Source organism: Anarrhichthys ocellatus, unplaced genomic scaffold (genome assembly GCF_004355925.1).
Source record: "Anarrhichthys ocellatus isolate YVR2014 unplaced genomic scaffold, GSC_Weel_1.0 scaffold13, whole genome shotgun sequence".
Classification (NCBI taxonomy): domain Eukaryota; kingdom Metazoa; phylum Chordata; class Actinopteri; order Perciformes; family Anarhichadidae; genus Anarrhichthys; species Anarrhichthys ocellatus.
The window spans coordinates 3,666,900-3,686,734 of record NW_022280043.1 but is presented as its reverse complement, the minus strand read 5'-3'; the positions used below and the strand labels follow the sequence as shown (position 1 = coordinate 3,686,734).

At 41.0% G+C, this 19,835-nt stretch overlaps 3 protein-coding genes across 5 annotated transcripts; 2 read left to right on the top strand and 1 right to left on the bottom strand.

The window, feature by feature from the left end:
• Positions 1 to 956, top strand: LOC116386657 (prostate-associated microseminoprotein-like). Its single transcript, XM_031853063.1, has 3 exons — positions 1 to 109; positions 567 to 675; positions 800 to 956. Exons 1-3 carry the CDS (start codon positions 1 to 3, stop codon positions 954 to 956), a joined length of 375 nt encoding a protein of 124 aa, XP_031708923.1.
• Positions 957 to 2,221: 1,265 nt separating this feature from the next.
• On the top strand, positions 2,222 to 16,714 carry nbn (nibrin). Its single transcript, XM_031853230.1, has 17 exons — positions 2,222 to 2,378; positions 3,194 to 3,315; positions 4,317 to 4,444; positions 4,642 to 4,801; positions 4,898 to 5,001; positions 5,114 to 5,231; positions 5,790 to 5,980; positions 6,104 to 6,204; positions 6,317 to 6,449; positions 6,561 to 6,763; positions 7,427 to 7,601; positions 7,768 to 8,380; positions 8,496 to 8,585; positions 9,267 to 9,407; positions 9,693 to 9,806; positions 9,891 to 9,940; positions 11,091 to 16,714. The coding sequence occupies exons 1-17, from the start codon at positions 2,348 to 2,350 to the stop codon at positions 11,122 to 11,124; spliced, it is 2,508 nt and encodes an 835-aa protein (XP_031709090.1). The 5' UTR covers positions 2,222 to 2,347; the 3' UTR covers positions 11,125 to 16,714.
• On the bottom strand, positions 10,986 to 18,314 carry osgin2 (oxidative stress induced growth inhibitor family member 2). 3 transcript variants are annotated; one of them, XM_031853233.1, is made up of 6 exons: positions 18,132 to 18,314; positions 15,715 to 15,807; positions 15,415 to 15,551; positions 15,145 to 15,336; positions 14,942 to 15,033; positions 10,986 to 14,855 (listed from the first exon to the last, which is right to left on the bottom strand). In XM_031853233.1, the coding sequence occupies exons 2-6, from the start codon at positions 15,779 to 15,781 to the stop codon at positions 13,685 to 13,687; spliced, it is 1,659 nt and encodes a 552-aa protein (XP_031709093.1). In that variant the 5' UTR covers positions 15,782 to 15,807; positions 18,132 to 18,314; the 3' UTR covers positions 10,986 to 13,684. The 3 variants fall into 3 exon arrangements, with proteins under 3 accessions (XP_031709093.1, XP_031709091.1, XP_031709092.1); XM_031853231.1 differs by having other exon boundaries at positions 15,145 to 15,551; XM_031853232.1 differs by lacking the exon at positions 18,132 to 18,314 and adding an exon at positions 17,931 to 18,119 and having other exon boundaries at positions 15,145 to 15,551.
• Between the last annotated feature and the right edge of the window lie 1,521 nt (positions 18,315 to 19,835).

Sequence of the window (19,835 nt, the reverse complement as noted above, 5' to 3'; positions counted from 1 at the left end):
ATGGCAGACAGAGCAGGAGGAGTACTTTTGGCTTTGCTGTTGTTCCTGAGTGCCAGTGTGCCGTGTTTCTCTGTGTATAACAGCGGCGAGTGCTTCTTCAACACTAAAGGTGCAGTATGTGTGTGTGTGTGTGGACATATTGATTCCTATAGGCTTGTATGTGTACGTGTGGCCAGGTAAGAAGTAATTAATTCATATTTTTGAGGTACCCATACTTTACTTTTATGCTACTTTATACTTCTTCACTATATTTCAGAGGCCATAATTGTACTTTTTATAATTATCTTGTCTATGAAATACAATGCCTATTTAGATCATTAACAACCCAACAATTAAGTAGTCAACATTAGTTCGACCCAGATCTGCTGCAGCATTTAAATGATACTTAAAGCATCATTAATAATAAAACTATAATATAACATGAATAATTATTTTACAGTATTCCTCGTACCACTGCTTGTACATATGTATGTACTTCCACTTAAACTTTAATGTAGGACTTTTACTTTTGCGCAAGTAAATCCACTGCTGCATATGTCACAATAACTGATATTTTAAATTTTCAGGGAGCTGTGTACACATGGGGAAGTTGTACGGGATAGGAGAGAGCTGGATAACCAGTGACTGTTACCAGTGTGTCTGCATGGAGCCTTTTGGAGTAGGATGCTGTGACCAGTGAGTTTATTTTAAATTCACAATCACCCCCAAAACTCATTTGGATGAGTTTACATATAACTTTGTTATACTACACCACATTTTACATTTACAAATTACATATAACTCTGATCTTTCTTTACAGTGGATCTGACCCTGTGGACTACCCAGACTGGTGCGAGGTCATCCGCAAACCTGACTCTTGCACGAGTGTTGTAGTGATGAGAGTCAATCACAGACTACCATGCCTCAGACCAGCTGCAGGTCAACCTTGGAAATCTGACAATGATCCTTTATTTTGAATTCAGCAATTAATGAAAAATAGCAATATAGCAATGTGTGACATTAATTTTGGATTTAATAAATAAAGATCAGGGGTTTTATTTTATCTTAGGGTTTGTGAGGGACTATGTTGAATTTTGTTATATAGGAATTATCTGTTAACTCTCTTGATGTATAATTCACATTTTAAAATTGTGTTGTGTATGTTTGTTGTTGATGACTCTGTCTGAATGTCTGGATTGTTTCTGGTTCATGTTTTAAAATTTAATTAAAATGTACTGTATATCTAATTTAAGCTATGTATAATTTCTGGTTTTGTTAAATGTGATATATGTTATTTACCAATTTACTACAACTGTCATTTGTTTTATTACTTCCTTGTTGAGCAACAATTGAGCAATGTCATACAGATAGGGAATTCACCCCAAAACAGAATATATTTTGTGATGTTCCAAACATATTTTGCAGTTCAATAAATATCTGCAAACATATAGAAGACTTCATGTCACTTTAGGTGGAATTCAGAGCATCAAGACTGGAAGAGACGATTAGGTGACATTTTTGGCTCATTGACACAGAAATGACTCTGAGTCAAATCACTGAGGCTCGGTGATTTGTAGCAATCACATCAAAATAATTACAAATTTTTAATTGTTATTCCATTATCCACAGGTCATGATTTATATACAGATAGCATCACCAGGACATACTTATCGGTCTGCCTGTTCAACTCTAATAGTTTTGTTCAAAACAAAACAGAGCAATACAATTACAGAATAATGTACATTGTAATGAAATTATTAGCTTATGAATGCCACCCAAGGGGGATTAAGTCTTATCTTAACCAAAAATAGTACATTATAATTTATTTGTTGACTGCATTTTGTATTGTCTGAATCTGCAAAGTAACTAAAGTTATCAGTTAAATGTAAAAAGTACAATATTTGCTTTTGAATTGTAGTGGAGAAAATGTATAAAGAAGCATGAACTGCTAATACTCAAGTAAAGTACAAGTACCTCAAATTGTACTTTGGGAGTGTGCAGTACTTGAGTAAATGTTCTTTTCACCACTTTTCCTCTTTGATTTATTTTCTCTTGTAGAGCACAAGTGAGTGTTAGTTACAATATGACCAAGCCTATTACCATTCATTTCTGCAGAAATGTACAATATTACTTTAATTACAAAGATTAATTCTAATCTGCAATAGATTCACGAACCCCTGATGAATGAGGGTTTATACTTTTATTTTGAAAAGAGAGCGGTGGCGCAGAGTTTACACGTCACACTTAAGCGCGCTGAGTGTGTCCACCTTGTTGATAAATTGTAAATGGACTGCCTGACTTTAAATGTTGCTTTACCTCTGACTTACTAATGGTTTGCATACATTAAAAAGCAACAAGAAACAATACAATGTGGATACTGACACCCCTGGAGCCTGGAGGTAACTGTTTCTCTCGTGGTTGATATTTTTGACGCTAGCTTAACAAATAACGTTAGCTCGCGGGAGTTAGCTGTGTTATTGAGTGCGTGATGAAAACTACTAGCAGCTAATACTAAAGGCAGAACATGAACTGATCTTAACTGATCGAAATGTAAGTGGATACGGGATTTGGTACAAGGGTCTGATGAACTTTTGGTTTGTCAAGTGATTATACTGCAGTTGTAAGTTAGTACATGTTTTCATTATATGGCAAACAACGGTACACGTGCAGTTTAATGTTGCCTAAACATGCCACTGGGGGATGGATTGTTCAAAATTGAACTTAAATTGATTGATTTGTTTACCTGAGTGTCCTACACCAAATGGCGCCCAGGGCGTACACAGATACTGGACAGCAACAGCGTCCAGCGGGGCCACGTGACCAGACATAACACACACACACACACACACACACACACACACACACACTACAATTGGTTTTCTACAATTGTAAACTGAATGTCTTTGTTTTTTGGACTGACTTAAGATTGGACTCTTAAATACTTTTATTTGGCAGATTAATTGATGTTGGAACTATATATATATATATATATATATATATATATATATATATAAATATATATATTGCTCAATATTGTGGTATTTATTTTGTCATTATTGGCCTGCTCTGGCACATAGTGAAACAGATTCATGCAATGAGGATTAACATCCATGACAAAAAGTCACACATGTAGTATTCTTTTCCACCACAGTTGGGTTGTCTGTTTGTGATCTCTACATTAGAAGGTCCATATCATGCCTCCTGTCACTCACAGGTGAGACCCACTATCTCCTCTCCAGTAAAGAGTATGTGGTGGGGCGCAAGAACTGTGACATAATCCTACCCAACGACCAGTCCATCAGCAGAGCTCACGCTCATCTCACTGCTACTGACCAGGTAAGAGGAAGAACTGTTGTACAGTATTTATGTCTTTACTTTCCTCTGTAGTTTGACAACCCTCCAGACAGGTTAGAAGTTAAAATGATCTTTTGAGAATCAAACGTTCACCCCCCCTCGGCTCTAAAGTTGAATGTTATGATCATACAGTTATTAACAGAGGAAGTGTCCAGCCGGAGTACAATGTATTACCGAAAAGAAGAAGTAAAAGCTCCATAGAAATTGCTCAAAGCAATGCATCAACATAATCCACTTCTCTATTGTTGATCCATCCACTCAGTATGTAATACTGTATTACCATGCAGGTCTGTGCAATAACGATGCATATTTGTATACTAGCCTCATATTAGTGTGAATATTTTGCAGGATTATCAAGTTATTCATTTGACTACATCACCAAACCCAGTATTGTCCCAAAGATATGAGATTTAATTTGGTGTGGGGGCACTTCTGCTCAGAAGGTGGTGCTATTTCTTCATTCCAGCAGGACTGAAACAAAACACTCGATAGTTCACCCGGCTCCGACTAATAGTTGCTTCTGCACTGCCACAGTTTGTAGCTCATTAACCTTGTTGTTATTGCATATTAAAGCCAACCCCTCTAACATAGATTTTCTTTTCATCTATATTTATCAGCATCCTCTGGGTTTTCTGTCCTGTTTACTTTGTGCACTTTGATTCTTCAGTTCATAATCTTACTGGACCATTAGAGGATCTGAAAGTAATTATCTATCTGTCAATACTCAGAAGAATCAAGATTTCGTCTTATTTTTAGTTCTGGATGTCACATGTTTAGCATGTCGACGCGGCTTTATTCCTCTCCACATTTTCTTACATTTAAGATTAAATTGATTTTCCAGGCCTCGGATACATTTCCATTTTAGGCTTATTTGAAAGGATGGATTTCTTGTTGAGACGTGAATAACTGAACAGAAAGATGTAGGACGGTTCGTTTGACTGATGGACACTTTCACGAGTTGCTCTTATGAATTATATTCCTAGACGCTGACTTTAAGAGACATCTCCAAGTACGGCTCATCTGTCAACAGCCAGTGCTTGACAGAGAACACGCCAGTGGACTTAAAGTCAGGAGACAATGTTACATTTGGGGTTTTTCAGAGCAAATTCAGGTAAGTTACTGAAACAAAACCTGGTTAGTTATGTTTTACATCACATAGTCTCTAAGTCTGGCATAATTTTTTACTTTTCATTGCACTCGCATGTCACACCTAGTTGTTTTTCTCCTTAAACTTAGAGAATGCTCAATGTAATGTCTTGCATATGAATTTCACGTTGCATCATGAATCTCGTTACTTCTTTATCTCAGTGTGGACCGCCAGAAGCCAGTGGTGTGTTCATCATGTTTGGACGTTGATGGCAAGGCGTCGCTCTCTCAGGCCCTGTTGGCTTTGGGTGGGAAGCTGGTCAACACCTGGACTCATGACTGCACCCACCTGGCCATGCCCTCTGCTAAAGTCACCATCAAGGTCACAAAACAGACTTTTGTATTCTCATTAGGTGGTTGAATGGGATGTGTTCATCTCTGAATATGTCTTTGATGTGCTTCCTCTTTTCTTAATTAGACTATTTCTGCTCTGCTGTGCTGTCGTCTCATCGTGAAGCCGGAGTTCTTCACTGAGTTCAGCAAAGCCATTGAGCAGAAACTACCGCCTCCTAAAGCTGAGAGGTACAAAACAATTCATCCTTATTTCTACACATTCATACTGCGAATGAGCCGAACACCAGAGGCCACACTCAAGCAAACATTATCTTGCTAAGTGCTGCACATTGTTTTTAAGGTTCCTCCCTGAGATTGATGAGCCCAGCTTGAGTAAAGAGGATGTTAACCTTGCAGCGATTCCAGTTCGCAAACAGCTCTTCAGTGGAAAGACCTTCGTATTTCTCAATGCCAAACAAGTATGTCTACTTCTTTCTTTGTGATGACCTAATATTGTTTTCATGCTCTTCAAGCCACTAGGCCACAGAAGAGCAGGGTTTTAGGTGATCCGTTTATATAATAAGGCTGGTGTGTTTCTTAAGCACCACAGAGAGGATGTACGTGTATTATTATTATAATAGTTATTATTATTTTTATCTCTAGGAGAGCAATCTCTGCTCGCTGTAAATTGTTTGCATTCCTGCTATTAAAAGCCAGCTGAAATGTAAATTGTAGTAGACAATTATCACATTATGAGTGAATGTTTCTACATTTTCCAAGCTTGAAGTTGCAAGTGTACATGAGTACAACTGCATTATAGAATATCCTCTGGAACAAATGCTTTTACAATAACTAAAATATTTATGGACCACTCAAAGGCTTTAGCCTTCAATCAGACTGACATGAGGGGAAATATCAAGTAATGTTATTGTCAGTAGACACACAGTCCCTCCTGTGTCCTTGATCTGCTATTCTGATAAACAATCAACAATGTAAGTATGTATGTATGTAATCCCTGCTCTTTATGTTGTTTGCAGCTCAAGCGCCTGAGTACAGCAGTACATTTTGGAGGTGGCAAGAGCCAGCTGCTTGAGGAAGGCTCTTTGCCCCGGGACCTGCTGGAGTCTCCACAGAGCTGTGTGGTCAATGTTATGACAGGAAACTCCCAAGCTCTGCTTCCTTCCTCTACCACAGAGTGGGCAAACTCTGTGAAGAACATTGTTCTAAGGTTTCCACAAACTCCTGTAGAAAAGCACTTACGAGTGTGTTTTGCCGATTTTATTTGTCAAAGCGATGATTTGTGAACACTGTAAAACTCTCTCTGGCATTTGTCCTTTTTCCGCTGACACAGAAACGGCCTCAGAGTCATCCCGGAGTCAGAAATTGGTTTGGCTGCCATCTATGCTTCCTGTGATAGGTACTGCAATCCATCCAGTCCAACACCAGACTCAGGTGGGTGAACAGACAGAAAAGCACTGAATGCTGTCGTTTTTAAATACATTTTATGCTATTTTATTTGTTTATATTTCTCTTTGATTTGTTTCTGTGTTTGTTTCTGTTTTAGAGTCGGCACCAAGAGTGGCACCCAGAATCCCGAGTGCTTCGCTGTCGCAGAGCGTGGCGGTGGAAGAGACTGTGCTGCCTGCAGCATCTCAGAACATCACAGCGTATGCAGTTAACACAGAGCCGTCACACGGGTACTGACGAGCACACACCAGACACGCGTCTTTTTTGTGTTAAAGTTGTCCAAACTCTTCATTTTTGAAAAGGAAGCCTTTCTGATGTGTGTAATTGTACTTGTTTATCAGGACAGAGCTGTGTGAAGGTACAGGGGTGATGGCGGTCGGGGAGACTCCTGAGAGGCAGCTAAACCAGACCAGCAGTCGGCTCCGTGGATCCAGACTTGATGCTAAGAAGACGACCACTCAGTGCATCGTGCCTGATACAATGAGCTTATCATTCAACACGGTAGAGAACACGGACTCGCAGACGATGAAGTCCAAACCGACAGGTGGATGCACCGATCTGTCTTTTTTTTTTTTATCTCTTGATACCTGAAGTCTTAAATTGAAACTGATTGGATTTTGATGTGTAACATAACATGAAGGTTTACTGTGTTCTACACATAATTTTGTTTAAATTAGGTCAATTAAACAACAGACACAGTTTAGAGTTCCTTCCTCTTTTTCAACACTATACTTAGGCTCTAACAGATTTTAAATACATTGTTTGTTGCTATTACAAATAATATAACGGCCTTGATTAGGAAAAAGTGTGCAATTTGGATCAATCGCACCCATCCCATACATATCCTTTAGCCTAGTACAGAGTGTTTGTGTTGATACCAATCTGATGTGTTGAACTGGTGTATCCCCACAATGTGTTTGGCTCTATATGTCAGATATTGTGTGAAATATACTGTAACTTATTATATAGTTATTTAGTGAGCCTAAGAAGTGCTGGTAGGTGGATTATGTTACATTTGGACAGAGCCAGGTTAGCTGTTTCCAGTCATTATGCTAAGCAAAGCTAGCAAAAATGCAGGCGCTGTTGACAGATATGAGAGTAGTTTCAATCTTCTTATCTGGCTCTCAGCAAGTAAGCAATTCACTCGTGATGGGAGCATCAGCTTCATGCTTGTAATGCTTTAACCAATCAATCAATACGTTTGCAGGTTCAGGTGCAGGCAGCAGTGGCATCAGGTCCCAGCCAGCCCTTCCCAGGACCAACGATGGCACGAAGACATTTCTACACAAGCAATCTCCTCAGAAACAGAAAGTCTCTGCACAAGCTTCCCCACAGAAACAATCAACTCTGACCACATTCTTCCAAACTGTCAACAAGAAAAGGTAAACATCTGCTCTTTAAAATAGGTAGAGGCATAGCATGTTGGTACGAATGTAGTGCATTAACTGTACAACTGATTTAACCCAATGCCAATAAACATGCTTTGAGTGGCAACAATATAAGATTGAAGTCTTATCTTATCCTTCTCTTTGTCTTCCTGTCATCAAGGCCTTTGGAGGAAGAGCTCTCCTCTGTCATGTCGGAGCCAAAACGGCCTTCACTGGAATCATCCTTACGTTCAGACAGAGCCCCTGTGGCAACATCCCAGACTCCACTGGGGTCCGCAGCTGATCTTTTTGTAGGACGGTCAGAGGCTCAGTCAGACAGGGTCTCCCACGCTGTCCAGGAGGAGCCACGTCGTAGAAAGAGAAAGGAGATGGAAGCAGAGATACAAATGGATGAACTAGAGTCTATTATGTCTGAGGATATGGACTTCTTCGATGAGCAACCGTCGGGGAATCAAGGCCAGCCAGCACAGCTTATCACGCTCAGTTCAACCGAACAGAAGCAAAGTTTAAATACTGTGGAGGCTTCGTCTTCAAGCAAGAGGCAACGGGTGCACCTAGAAGACGATGTAAAGAACCAGAGGCCACAGGCGGGCCTGGAAAAAGACAAGAAGCAAAAATCTGACCAGCATATCGTCGCCATCAAGACAGAGCCAGTTCATCTCTTAGAATACAAGACGACTAATAATGAGTCCAGCACACGTCCAGAGGTGTCGTCTGCCAGTACAAGTAAAGACATACAGCTTTTTGACGATGATGAGGCGTCTTTCATTGAGGTGAGGATTCACTGTGTGTTATTTTATTCATCCAGTAAACTGACTCGGCACACATGATTGCTTCACTGCTCAGTTTTCACTGTTACCAGACATTTTCACCCTTTTATTCCTACAGGACTTAGAATTACTCAAAGTAGATATCTGCCAGCCTAAAGAGGAGACTAAGACCCCTCTGAAACCAGTTTCAATAAAACAGGAGGTCCAGGTAAGTTCTGTTATAAAGCTCTTACTATTACAGTTTGCTCTTTCTCAACATGCTATATTTTCTAGCTGTAACTAGATGCATTATTCACTACATACATATGTTCATTTGTGAAAGTTGGCCTTCCTGTGTTCAGTGGTTCTAAAGCTTGGGACAGATGGGAACCATTTGACACATCAAAGTCAGTAGATGCACTATTTCCCGTGGTTGCAAGCCAACAGTGTTAGATGTGACCTCAAACATTTTGATGTGGCTCCAGCTTCAATCTCAGAGCATCAACTCAAAATTCATTGTTTATAAGAGTGGCTCAACGATGTATTTATTGGGCTTTGTTGACACTTAAAATCTCCCATATGCAATGTAATCTGTAACCAAATAATAACCAAATTCAAAAGATCCTTGTTGTTGTAAATGTTTATTTATGTTATGCATTTATGTCTTAAAAATGGCATTATGTTATTCTATTCTTTATCTCTTCAATGATCGTATTGGCCTCAAGGATCCAGTGTTTGTCAGCTACCACTCAGGATTCACAGGAGATTGTGTATGAACTGCCCGAACACCATGTTGTTTTTGTAAAATCTGAAATCCCTTTAGTTGTCTTGAGTTGTTTCTCATTAATTAAAACAAGGAATATTAGCTGTCCATCAGACAAAAGTGACTTGTTAATGTGCTGCTTTGCAGGAGTCAAAGATTGATGAAGATCTTCCTAAAAAGCTGGTGTTAGTGGAGTTTAGATCTCTGACTGTGACCGCCCCTCCCAAAACCAAACCACAGAGGATGCAGAACAACAGCTACGCAAAGAACTTCAAATGCTTCCGGAAGGTCAGATTGAATGCGATGCAATTTACACGACAAATACAGCACAGGGAGCCGTGTGTAGGATTTTGTGGCATCTAGCAGTGAGGTTTGAGAAGTGAATACCCCAAAATCAATACCCGTGGATGGCGGCTCTCTTTTCCTTTTTTTTTTAAATGATCCCTTTTTTTGTCTCCAATGACGGGATACATACAGTATGCTCAAAATCTGAAAAAAAATTCCAATAAAGTTTGCCTAATGTACAGAATAATATTATTTCTTCATATAAACACGCTTGTGTGCTTGTGACAGATCTGCGTGCCGGGTGTAGAGGCCTCACCCCACGTCATCGGAGGACCTGATCTACTGGTTCACAGCAGGGGCAAAAACACTGATCTGGATGAATGGCTGAAAGATGCAGTTCAGGTACTATTGTCTCTCTGACTCGCTTATCTGTCTGTGATCCGTCTGAGGCTTGCTTACATAAGTTGAGCCTTTTGTTTGTTTCAGGAGGAGCGTCAGAGCAGACGGGACGAGAGTGTAGGAGATGACCTCTTTAGGTGAGAAACTGAATCCCATGTTTTGTAAGATGTGTAGGGACTTTGTTACCCCCTTAACTTAAACCCCCTATAAATCTAGTACAATAAGAAAAGCCAAACCATTTCATCTTACCTCTGTTTTGTTGTCAGGCCAACTTTTACGTAAGTAAGTAAAACAAATCAAAAATATTAAACGCCATCCAAAATGTTGACCGAGAATAAACACCAGCACGGCAGCAGCATTCATTTGCTGTCAATTAACAAGCAGCAATATCATGATGATGTCAAAAGAAAGGTTGTAAATAGAAAGTAATGCGAAAAATAATGAATTTATATACTTTAAAAAATAATTGAAAGACAGAATATAATCCTCTAACCAATTTAACCCAAATAGTGATAAATATCAAAGTATCGACAGTTTATGTTGTCGCACTACGTTAGTATAATGTCATCTTCTTTGTGTTTATTGTTTGGCCAGACGGGTGCAGGTTCTTGTCTCTTTGTCGATAGCATCCTCTCTGATTTAGACCTCATGGGAGGTTAGGAAAGAACCACAATATTTGTACTAAGTGGTTTGTTTCTCTTGGACATTAAAATAAAACCTTTTTAAAAACCTTTTAAACTGAGTCTCTTGTCGTAGACATGTCTGGTTCCAGTAAATATGCTGAAGCCTCAGTCATTTACAATCAGGTGGAGACGTTCTATAATTAACTGAGAGTTATGTATGTGAGGTCGCTGTAGCTTCAGTTTAACCAATCACAACGTAGAGTTTATTTCCTGTCACAGCGGTTGCCAGGGTAACAGAGGTGACGTAAGCTGTCGCTGCCGTGTTTTCGTTGACTAAGCAGAAAAGAGACGGTCCGAACTGTTTGATCACTGATTCATGCTCAGTCAGTCAGTCATCCAGGGAACAGACTCTGCTGCTAACAAAACAATCCGCTATTTTTTTATTTTTTTTGGGTCTAAACAAAGTTTGCAGATGTGGTTTACAGGAGGCCTGTTTGCTTTAAGCTGTTCAAACACTGTCCTCGTTTTACAGCGCTTAATTTGGGATGTTTTATGGTTTGTTCAAAATGCCTCTAAGGACATTGAGGAATGATCCACGAGGAATGTTAACAGCCCATCCTGACATGGACGGACCTGTAAGATAACATCTTTTGTGTGTCTTTAGGTACAACCCCACCAAACAAAGCAGGAGAAGATGAAACGCCATCATCTTAACGTCCTATGGAGGGAATTCATTTCAAAAGGCACAGGAAGTTTGTCAAGCTCCATCATCAAAGTATAAAAAGGACTCCAGATTTAATTCGATAGATAACGCCTGATATCTGCACTTCAACTATAACTGCTTTATAACTGCTAAGATGATCAGACATATCTTCCAGTGTTGTGTCTTGCTGTTCTTCCTGTTCTTTCTATATATAATGTACGTAATGAAGCCACTGACAGCCAACAATGAAACAAAACAGTCTCATGTTCAGAGATTTTTGTCAAAGTTTTATTCGTCAATAATAAAAAAAAATGCGCCATACAAAACATTAAAAACTCTTCAGTTGTACAAGAGAGTGTTAAAATTCTACATGCTGAAAGCAGCTATTCCTCAAGACCAAATGTGTTCCCTGCTTTTAGCTGAACTAGGAACTGAAGAGAGATTCCAGTTGCTGCTTCTCGAACAATCTCCGATGAGCCTACAGGCACTTCTACAGATCTGAAACTGTTCAGATAAGTCGTCGTCATGCCAGAACATTTATGGGCCGTTCTGTGCGGATAGTTGAAGCCCACCCGTCTATTCATATTCAAGGCAAGTGCCGCGTATGAGTTGAGAGTGTCGACTAAGCAGTTGACATGAATTGTGCTGTAAATAAACGGGCAGCAGAGTGTCAAAAGGAAGGAGGCTGGCCTTTAAACAATTCTTCTCTCTAAATTGCCATGAGTTTATTTAGCGTATTACTTAATGAGTAAAACCAAATGTTCTACTCGGTACTCGCAAGTTGCTTTCTAAAATCCATACAAATCTACTAAAATGTGACGTATGTGAATGGACACACAATAAACCTGTTGGTGCTTCATTAAGCGAGCAGGTTGCTCTTGGAGTTGAAAGTGGTGGACAGAAGTGTCCGACTGTGATCATATTTTTAATTTTCCTTTTTAGTAAATTCAAAACGGTAATAATTGGTTATCTTAAATAGTTATCTCCTCTTCTGAGTCACCCAGTCTCTGCATTCCTTACATGTACTTTTACATCCGAAGTCTGTCCGAGCACTTTTCTGTCCTTTGCTTACAGCAGCTGCTGCGAGGCAATATTTCATGCCTGCATGCATGTATTTAATATTCATATCAAAACAATATTCAGAAGTCAGTGAAAAAAGCATCAAAGAATAATTCAGCTGAAATGTAATAATTAACACGAGAAACATTTTCACTAGTCAACTGTTATGATTACCAAAAAAAATCAGTAATGTGTCAAACTTCTAACTTTGTTAGTGTAAAAAGTAATATAACTACAGTAACGTGTTATTTACGTAATACATTACCCCCCTACCCCCACCACACTCCCACACACGTTAATTCAGAGTACCATATTGCATTGAAGAAAAAAATGAAAATCTCATGTTACAATAAACAAACCATGAGTTGTGCAAAGAGCAGCACACAAACACATTATGCGTACTGCATAGGAAGGAAGGAAGGAAGGAGAATAGAGAGGAAAGGGAGAATGTATTGCTACTGTTTCTGCTCACAACCTGTCTAAACTGTTATTTGACACTTCACAAAACAATACTGGCTGTTTGTTAAATTAAATTAAAAGCATGGTTTCATTTGATGAGAGGTTTCCATGTCTCAGAAGTCAAAGTAGGCTGCCAAATGAAAAAACATTCACAATCTTTCTGGAAAAAAGAAAAAGCAAGCATTATCAGAATCACAACACCAGAGTGATCCTTTGATGATCATATCTTTTTGCCAGGATACTTGAATCCAAACAGTAGAATTGGGTTTCTAAGAATACATTCAGATCTGCAAGTGAAATTGTTTGCATAGAAAGCTTTTCAGTAGCACTATAACCAAACCAACTTTTTCTAACTTTTTTAGGTATATGGCTTCAACTACCAACAATGGCAGCTAAACAAAGAATCCTCTGAAGTTAAAGAAAAATGTTAGGCTCAGAATAATCAGGAACATTAAGATTGCGTAGCCATGAACTTGTTGGGTCACACGTTCTGAGATAAAGCTTGTGTGCGTCCAATATGGCAATTACTCACCACTCCAGTTTGGAGTTCGGATGATCGTAACTTTGTAAGCAGGACCACAGATTGCTCTGTGAGTGTCAGTCACTTCCACAGCTATAGCTGTAAGTTGCATGGAGAATGAGCGCAATGGCCTCTACTTTTAACTGCTGTTAGTAAATGGATTGAAAGACACATGGTGAACGAATAAATAGCCCTGATGAAAATAAGGTCCCATTCAGTTGTGAGGTTACAGATTTACTAGAAAACATTGACACATGGTAGCTTGGACTTCTGGGTACTTCTTATGAAGTCAGACAAGACTCTTGAAAGCTGTCTTTTGTTTCTTTAGAAACTAATTAGCGTACATCCACTGTCTTTTTGGTCTCAATGCCTTAGCTTTGATGAGAGAAAACAACTGCCTAAATGATTAAAACATTAAAACTCTTGTTTTCCCCTTCAACTTTTATATCAGTTGGTGAGAGAGCTGGAAATCTGTTTCCTACGACCTTCGTGTATTGCTCTTTTCTCCAACATGTTTTCAAATGAAGTTATTCCCTCCATTGCTGATGAGCGTCCCTTTCTTCTTGAGTCTCTTCAGCAGACACGAGGCGATGCCTAAAGCGCCACCCTTCAAAAAGCGAACAAAGTTGTCTCCCACCAACGGGCCCATGGCAAACAGACCTGGCTCCTTGGTACACTCAAAAGTGTAGGGATGGATGTCAATGGGGTTCTGCGTGCAGGAGATGGGTTTTGTTGGATCCTGACCCAGGTACTGGCCCTGGCCCTTCAAGAAAAACAAGTTTGGGTTTGTCCCGATCAGCACTAGAGCCATGGAGATCTTGAATGCCTTGAGGGAGTTGTTCCCCTGCAGCAAACACTTCATGTCAGACTGGAAGGACACCAAGCTGTGTTCAGGGAAACTGGTGTAGTCAGCAAACAGGCTGACGCTGCCATTACCAGCCATGTTACCTGCGGCAAGTTGGGGCTTTGGGCACATCTTGGCACACACTGAAGAGGCAATACTTACTGCCTGGGGTCTGTTTAAAGCAGAGGAGGGAGCCACGTTTGTGTAGGTCTGAGAACACATCATGTGGTAGACTTTGTGGTACTCCGGGTACAGGGTCTTGGGCAGCTGTTTGAAGATGAGGTCTGAGTCGTCTACGCTCTTACGAAAGACATGCAGCACTCTGATGTGGCTGTTACAAGCGCACAGAACTGCATCGGCAGCACTTAAACCGGCACCTACAATTAAAACCGGATCAGAGTGCATATCCAGTTTTCTCTGGCTTACGGCCAAACCCAGGTCTGAGATGCTGTGGAATACAAATGGTAGGTCCTCCCCCTCTCCGCCTAATCGAACTGGCGAATCGGACGCACCAGTGGCCACTACTACATTCTCAGCAAACAGAGAGAAGGGCACATGAGTGTTGTTCTGCACCTGCTGGTATCCCCTTACTTCCCAGAGAGCCCCCCCTCCTCCATTATTTAGACACTCAACTCCATTTCCCTCAAACCCTTCTCCCACCCCTCCATCTACTTGATCACTGTGCCTATTTTCCAGACCTTCCGCCTCGTGCCCCCGGCAGAGTTTCTGGACAGAGGTCACGTAGGTGTTGTCAACAAAATTCTTTTGAAGGCCCTTTAGCTTCACATAGTTACGGTAATAGGATGAGATCTCCTCTGGGGTGGCTCTGTCACTGGTTACATCCCTAGAGAGAAGAGACAGATGGTGAGGAAAGTGGTAGCAGAGAACTGAGACTTTAGCCATGTCTTTGCTGTCAACCTCTCTCAATACCTGTGTTTCCCGTTGGTCAAGTCCCTGTAGTTAACCCCGGGAAGCTCCATCCAGATGCCAAGACTAATAGTCAGCATTGAGCCCTCCATTGCCTGAGGGGGGAAAAAGAAGGGTAGGGGAGAATGCAAAGTCAGAGAACAAAACGATTGATAGAGAAATATGGATAGGTACAAGAGTGCAGCAGACTAAACCATGTATCTTACATGCCAAGCACCTCCAGGCGTTGCCCTCCCCAGCACCAGATGTGGGATGTGTTGCTTCTTGTCCCTCCTCCACTGAAGGACAGGGGGGAACTCGTAGCCAAAGTCAGCATTGGGGTGCAGAAGTGTGTCAAAAAGCACAGCTACAGGGTTCCTTGACCTCCCCTCGAGACCTTCACTTAAATATTCCAGATCCTGCAAAAAACAAGTTATTATCATGACACACCTGAGTGACTGTGATCCTATGTGCAAGGAATTAATGGGTGTTTTTACCTGTTCAGTGATGGATAGGTGCTTGGTCTCCTGCAGTTTCCTGTAAAGTATTGGGTTTGGGTGCACAGCTGCTGTATCTAGGTAGGGCTTGTGGCCACTCAGCAGGTAGGACAAACAAATGCCTGATGGGCCGTTACCTGAAAACAGATCCAGGTTTGGGTGGATTAGCATCACAAAGGATCTCCATTAAGTTAGATAAAGAAAATTGCTTTTAATGTTTTATGTGTGCAGGATTTGGGCTAAGTTGGAGTAACAACATGAAACCCTTAAAGGTCAAGAGGTTAAGAGCAAAATATTTACCGATGATAACCACAGGGAAAGTGGGTGGGTGCTCTTGTGGCAGAGTGGTCTCTTCCAAAAGAGGCATGGCTGCAGCCTGGGCCAGAGCCGGCACTGAAGAGGAATGATAGAAATGAGAAGAAAGTTACAGACATTTCTGTAGCTATCTATTTGATACTCTACTAAAAGCAAAGGCTCATTTGTGCTTTGAACACGTTCAAACCGGCTTGCTATCTTTGTGTCTGCCAATGGTGTTGTTGTTATTTCATGTTAGCTTAGATCCTGTCTCCATCCACCATCATCAGCTGACTCACACACCGAACGCGAGGAAAAAACGTTATTCATCCTGTTATTGTGCTTCCACACACAGCCATGACCCTCCCGCCACGACACAACGTGCCCCCTGCTTTTCTCTTTGCTGTCCCGCCAACGTCCACACCCCCCTGTCCTATCAAACATGGCCTGCGGCGAGGCTAGTCTCTGTAAACCCTGGTGCCGCTTCCCCAACAAAAGGGAATTCTAATCAGATTTATATAGGCTTGGGTCTGTTTGTAAAACGTTGCCATTGAGCATGTGTAGTGTGTGTTTGTGTGTTACACGACAGTGCCATTGTGTGCCCGCCGGGCAGCAAATCCCCCCTGATCACTCCTCCGAGTGGGCCCTAATCCCACTGGGCCTGTTTATGTCTTTACCGCCCCTTTCACCAGCAGCAGGGTGAGAATGTGGTCCTGGCATATTGACAGAGCTCCTCCTCTCATACCCATCCACCACTACCACACACACACACACACACACACTCATAGACAATCCCGCCAAAACTTTACCCACCTGCCACAGCAAACAGTGCCCACTTGCCCCAGATTCATAGTTCATACTATCCAAAACACTGCCCACACCGCCTCTGTCTTACATCCCAAAACTCTGGCTCACTTCCCTTAAAACCCCCATGTCTCCCTGCTATTAATAAAGCCTGTCTCATTTCACAAGCACCCCTCCATCCCTCCCTCCCTCACTCCCTGTCTGACCTGTGTCTGTAAACTGTTGTCTTTGATCGTTGGCCTGTTTACCCTTTTCATTGAAAGCACTGGGATTCAACACATTGACTGCCCTGTATGGAGAATGTCGTGCCCCCCAGTTGGCAGGCTGATACTGGTATTTCCATTCCACTGGTCAATTTGACAAACCCCACAGTGTTTACAGTCACAACTGTTTTTTTGCTTGAATTTTAAATCATTTTCACTGCACACTTTTAAATCAGTGTGTACCAAAATAAAACTCTCTTACTGTAAGTGGATTTCAGGAGATCCCATCTAATCCACATGCTACTGTTTACTGTTAATACTGTTGTAGCACCATGTTGTTTCACAATAAGATTTGATATTTTTGAGATAATGGTGACAAATGCAGAATAAATTAATTAGCATACGTTTCTGTATTTTGTGTGCATTTTGTCATTTGATTAAGCTGTTTTTAATACCAAAGTAATACACAGTTAAAACGCATATCATCCGAGCTACGTGGGAGGAAAACACTACATCCATAGCTAAAATATGAGACTAATAGAAATGTTGACTTCTTTGTCGTTGCTAGTATTTTGGTTTGTTGGCTTCCTGCCCTTGCATGCGCCTACATGTGCGCGTTGTGCCGCATGTGTGGAGAGGACAGAATACACTTTTCTAGAACATAGAGTCCGGAGTATGTGGAAGTATATGGGAAACAGATTAAACTAAATGACACACATTTGACGTTTAGAGTTGTCCATGGAATGCTTGAAAATTGCAATGCCTTTCAATCAGGTTTGCTCTTTTTTTTTCTGATTTAGTACAGGGTCTGTTTGAAAGGCGCGTTTGATTTCCGCAGGCCTACAGCTACACTCTCATCTTTGCAACTTGTGCTAATTTGCATGGAGCAGCCTGCAGGTCAGTTGCAAAACTTCAAACCAGCTCGATATTGTATATATTATATATATTTGACCTGTGTGTGGTTGTTGCTGCAGTAGTAGCTACTGGAGAAACTGGATGATGTAGCAGTCTGATTCAGCGCCATACACATCATCCTTATGGGTTAACACCTCCCACCATATACTCTTGACTCCGAGCAGCGGTCCTTGCAGCCTGCATCCAATAAGACACAAGGAGCACATGCGGCAAGCGGCTATGTCACCATTATTGCATAATTTAGGTCAAACGCACACTCACGGGCATCCGCAATACTTGTCCAAGAACACGATCTCTTACCTCGTTGTGATGTATCTCTGTATGTCCCAGTTGCGTGCTGTTATCACGACCCACGGCTGCGTTTGTATAAATAGACGGACACCGGTGGGAGGAACTGTCCGGGCTCTTTCATGAGATAATAAGCCAACCTCTTTCTCTCTCTCGTCATCTCTCTCTCTCTCACACACACACACACACACACACAGAGAGACACACACTTACCTCAGTGCACTTAAGTCGGACCAGCCTGTAAATGATAGACCCAGAGGTAGATCTTATCTGTGTCTTGATGGCAGAGCGTGAGTGAGAGAGAAAACGGGTGTTTTTTGTCTTCTCCTGCGCATCTCCGCACCGGCAGGCGTGCGCGCGTTCACGGAGAAAGACGGAAGATCAGAGCATCTCCCAGCATCCTCACAGCGCCGTCGACACTCTGCTGTTCAATGAGTGGGCTTGACGTGGAGAGCTTCATTGTTAAGAAATGCATTGCCCAAATCTCAGTAATGCTCAGGACAATATTGTTTCGGCCCATACAATAAAACCCTGCTAGCTGATACGTACGGAAAAATAAAGATAACATTTGTAAAAGTCATCATAATGAGAAACTTTCTCAAAATAGAGACTTATTATCTCATAATTATAGTATCTCAAAATGATGACTGAGATGCTAAGTCATGATATGGAAATGGACTTCCATAGATATGCTTTCTCCAATATTAAAGTGTTGGACACAATTAACAACACATTAGTGCTGTTGCTGTTCTCAGAAGACTGGTAGTGAGGCTAAAGCTGAAATATGTCCAACGGTTGAAAATGGTTCATCCTCTGAAGAGCATAAATGTGCTCAGTAAACTTCATAGAAGTCCTTCGTACAAGTGATGATTTGACCTTATGGTGGTGCTGCTTTTTTTCATGTTGTGCAGCATTGGTACAGAGGACTTTTTCGATGACAGGTCAGGGGATCATCCTTTGTGGACGATGAATATCAACAACAAAATCTGTGTCTCACTCTGGATGTGTTAGAATAACTGATGCATGTTGCAATCCTCAGGTTCCACTGTTTCTGGAGCAAAAACTACAAGAAGTATAGTGTGTGTTAAAAATGTAGCTTTTATTCTTTGTCAATGAGAATGTTGCATATTTTATCTTACACCAAGTTAATTACTTAAGTTCGAACTGACATAGTGGGGGGACTAAATGACAGGAATATCTTACAATGTAATGCAATCCAATGTATTAGTGTCAGTGACGTTTCTTGTGATTGGCAGAGACTTTAAAAGGCAATGGTCATCGAGTACATTTGTAAATGACCCCACCTACTTCATCTGCCAGGTAATAAGGCAAAAAAATTGACTGAAGGGATTTAGAGTTTCTACTCATGGAAATCTGTCAAACCTGTGTCACTCATCCTAAAATAGTTGGCTTCAATGTTATTGATGATGATGCAGTTGCTGGTCTAACTTGAACTAAATTACTACTTAAAATGTTTTCATATCCAAGTGCTTTGAATGTTTTCATCATATAATGCCCCTTAGGGAAACTTACAAGTTTATGTTTGTGTAAGTAAGTCATGTTGTTTGTTGAGGCTATGCCCCAATGTCTGTCTTCATTCATGTGTCTTGTGTTGTTTTCTGCAGTACAGTGAAGTCAAAGACAAATATCCACATTGTGGACCATTGCGTTTGTAAGTAACTAAACATTACCCTTATGCTCATGAGTAAATTTGGACGGTCTAGGGAGAAAAGAGCTAAGTAATGTAATGGTAAAATATGCATATGAACTTTGTGTCCTCGATGTGAACTCGCAGTGAACTCGAAAACTTACGTGTCATCTATTAAGGAAAATAGCGACTGAAAAAAGTAGCAAAACTACTTGCAGAGTGGCAGAACAACTTGCTCCTTACATGGAGTAAAGAAAGTGCAGACTAAG

Bases quoted from the DNA above. Each gene is read 5' to 3' on its own strand.
- LOC116386657 (XM_031853063.1), top strand. From the start codon at position 1: ATGGCAGACAGAGCAGGAGGAGTACTTTTGGCTTTGCTGTTGTTCCTG. The intron at 110-566 runs GTGCAGTATGTG...TTAAATTTTCAG, and splicing joins GTGCTTCTTCAACACTAAAG to GGAGCTGTGTACACATGGGG. The intron at 676-799 runs GTGAGTTTATTT...CTTTCTTTACAG, and splicing joins GGAGTAGGATGCTGTGACCA to TGGATCTGACCCTGTGGACT.
- nbn (XM_031853230.1), top strand. From the start codon at position 2,348: ATGTGGATACTGACACCCCTGGAGCCTGGAG. The intron at 2,379-3,193 runs GTAACTGTTTCT...TGTCACTCACAG, and splicing joins GACACCCCTGGAGCCTGGAG to GTGAGACCCACTATCTCCTC. The intron at 4,445-4,641 runs GTAAGTTACTGA...TCTTTATCTCAG, and splicing joins GTTTTTCAGAGCAAATTCAG to TGTGGACCGCCAGAAGCCAG.
- osgin2 (XM_031853231.1), bottom strand. From the start codon at position 15,781: ATGCCTCTTTTGGAAGAGACCACTCTGCCACAAGAGCACCCACCCACT. The intron at 15,552-15,714 runs GTAAATATTTTG...ATCTGTTTTCAG, and splicing joins TTTCCCTGTGGTTATCATCG to GTAACGGCCCATCAGGCATT. The intron at 14,856-14,941 runs GTATTGAGAGAG...TCTTCTCTCTAG, and splicing joins TTGACCAACGGGAAACACAG to GGATGTAACCAGTGACAGAG.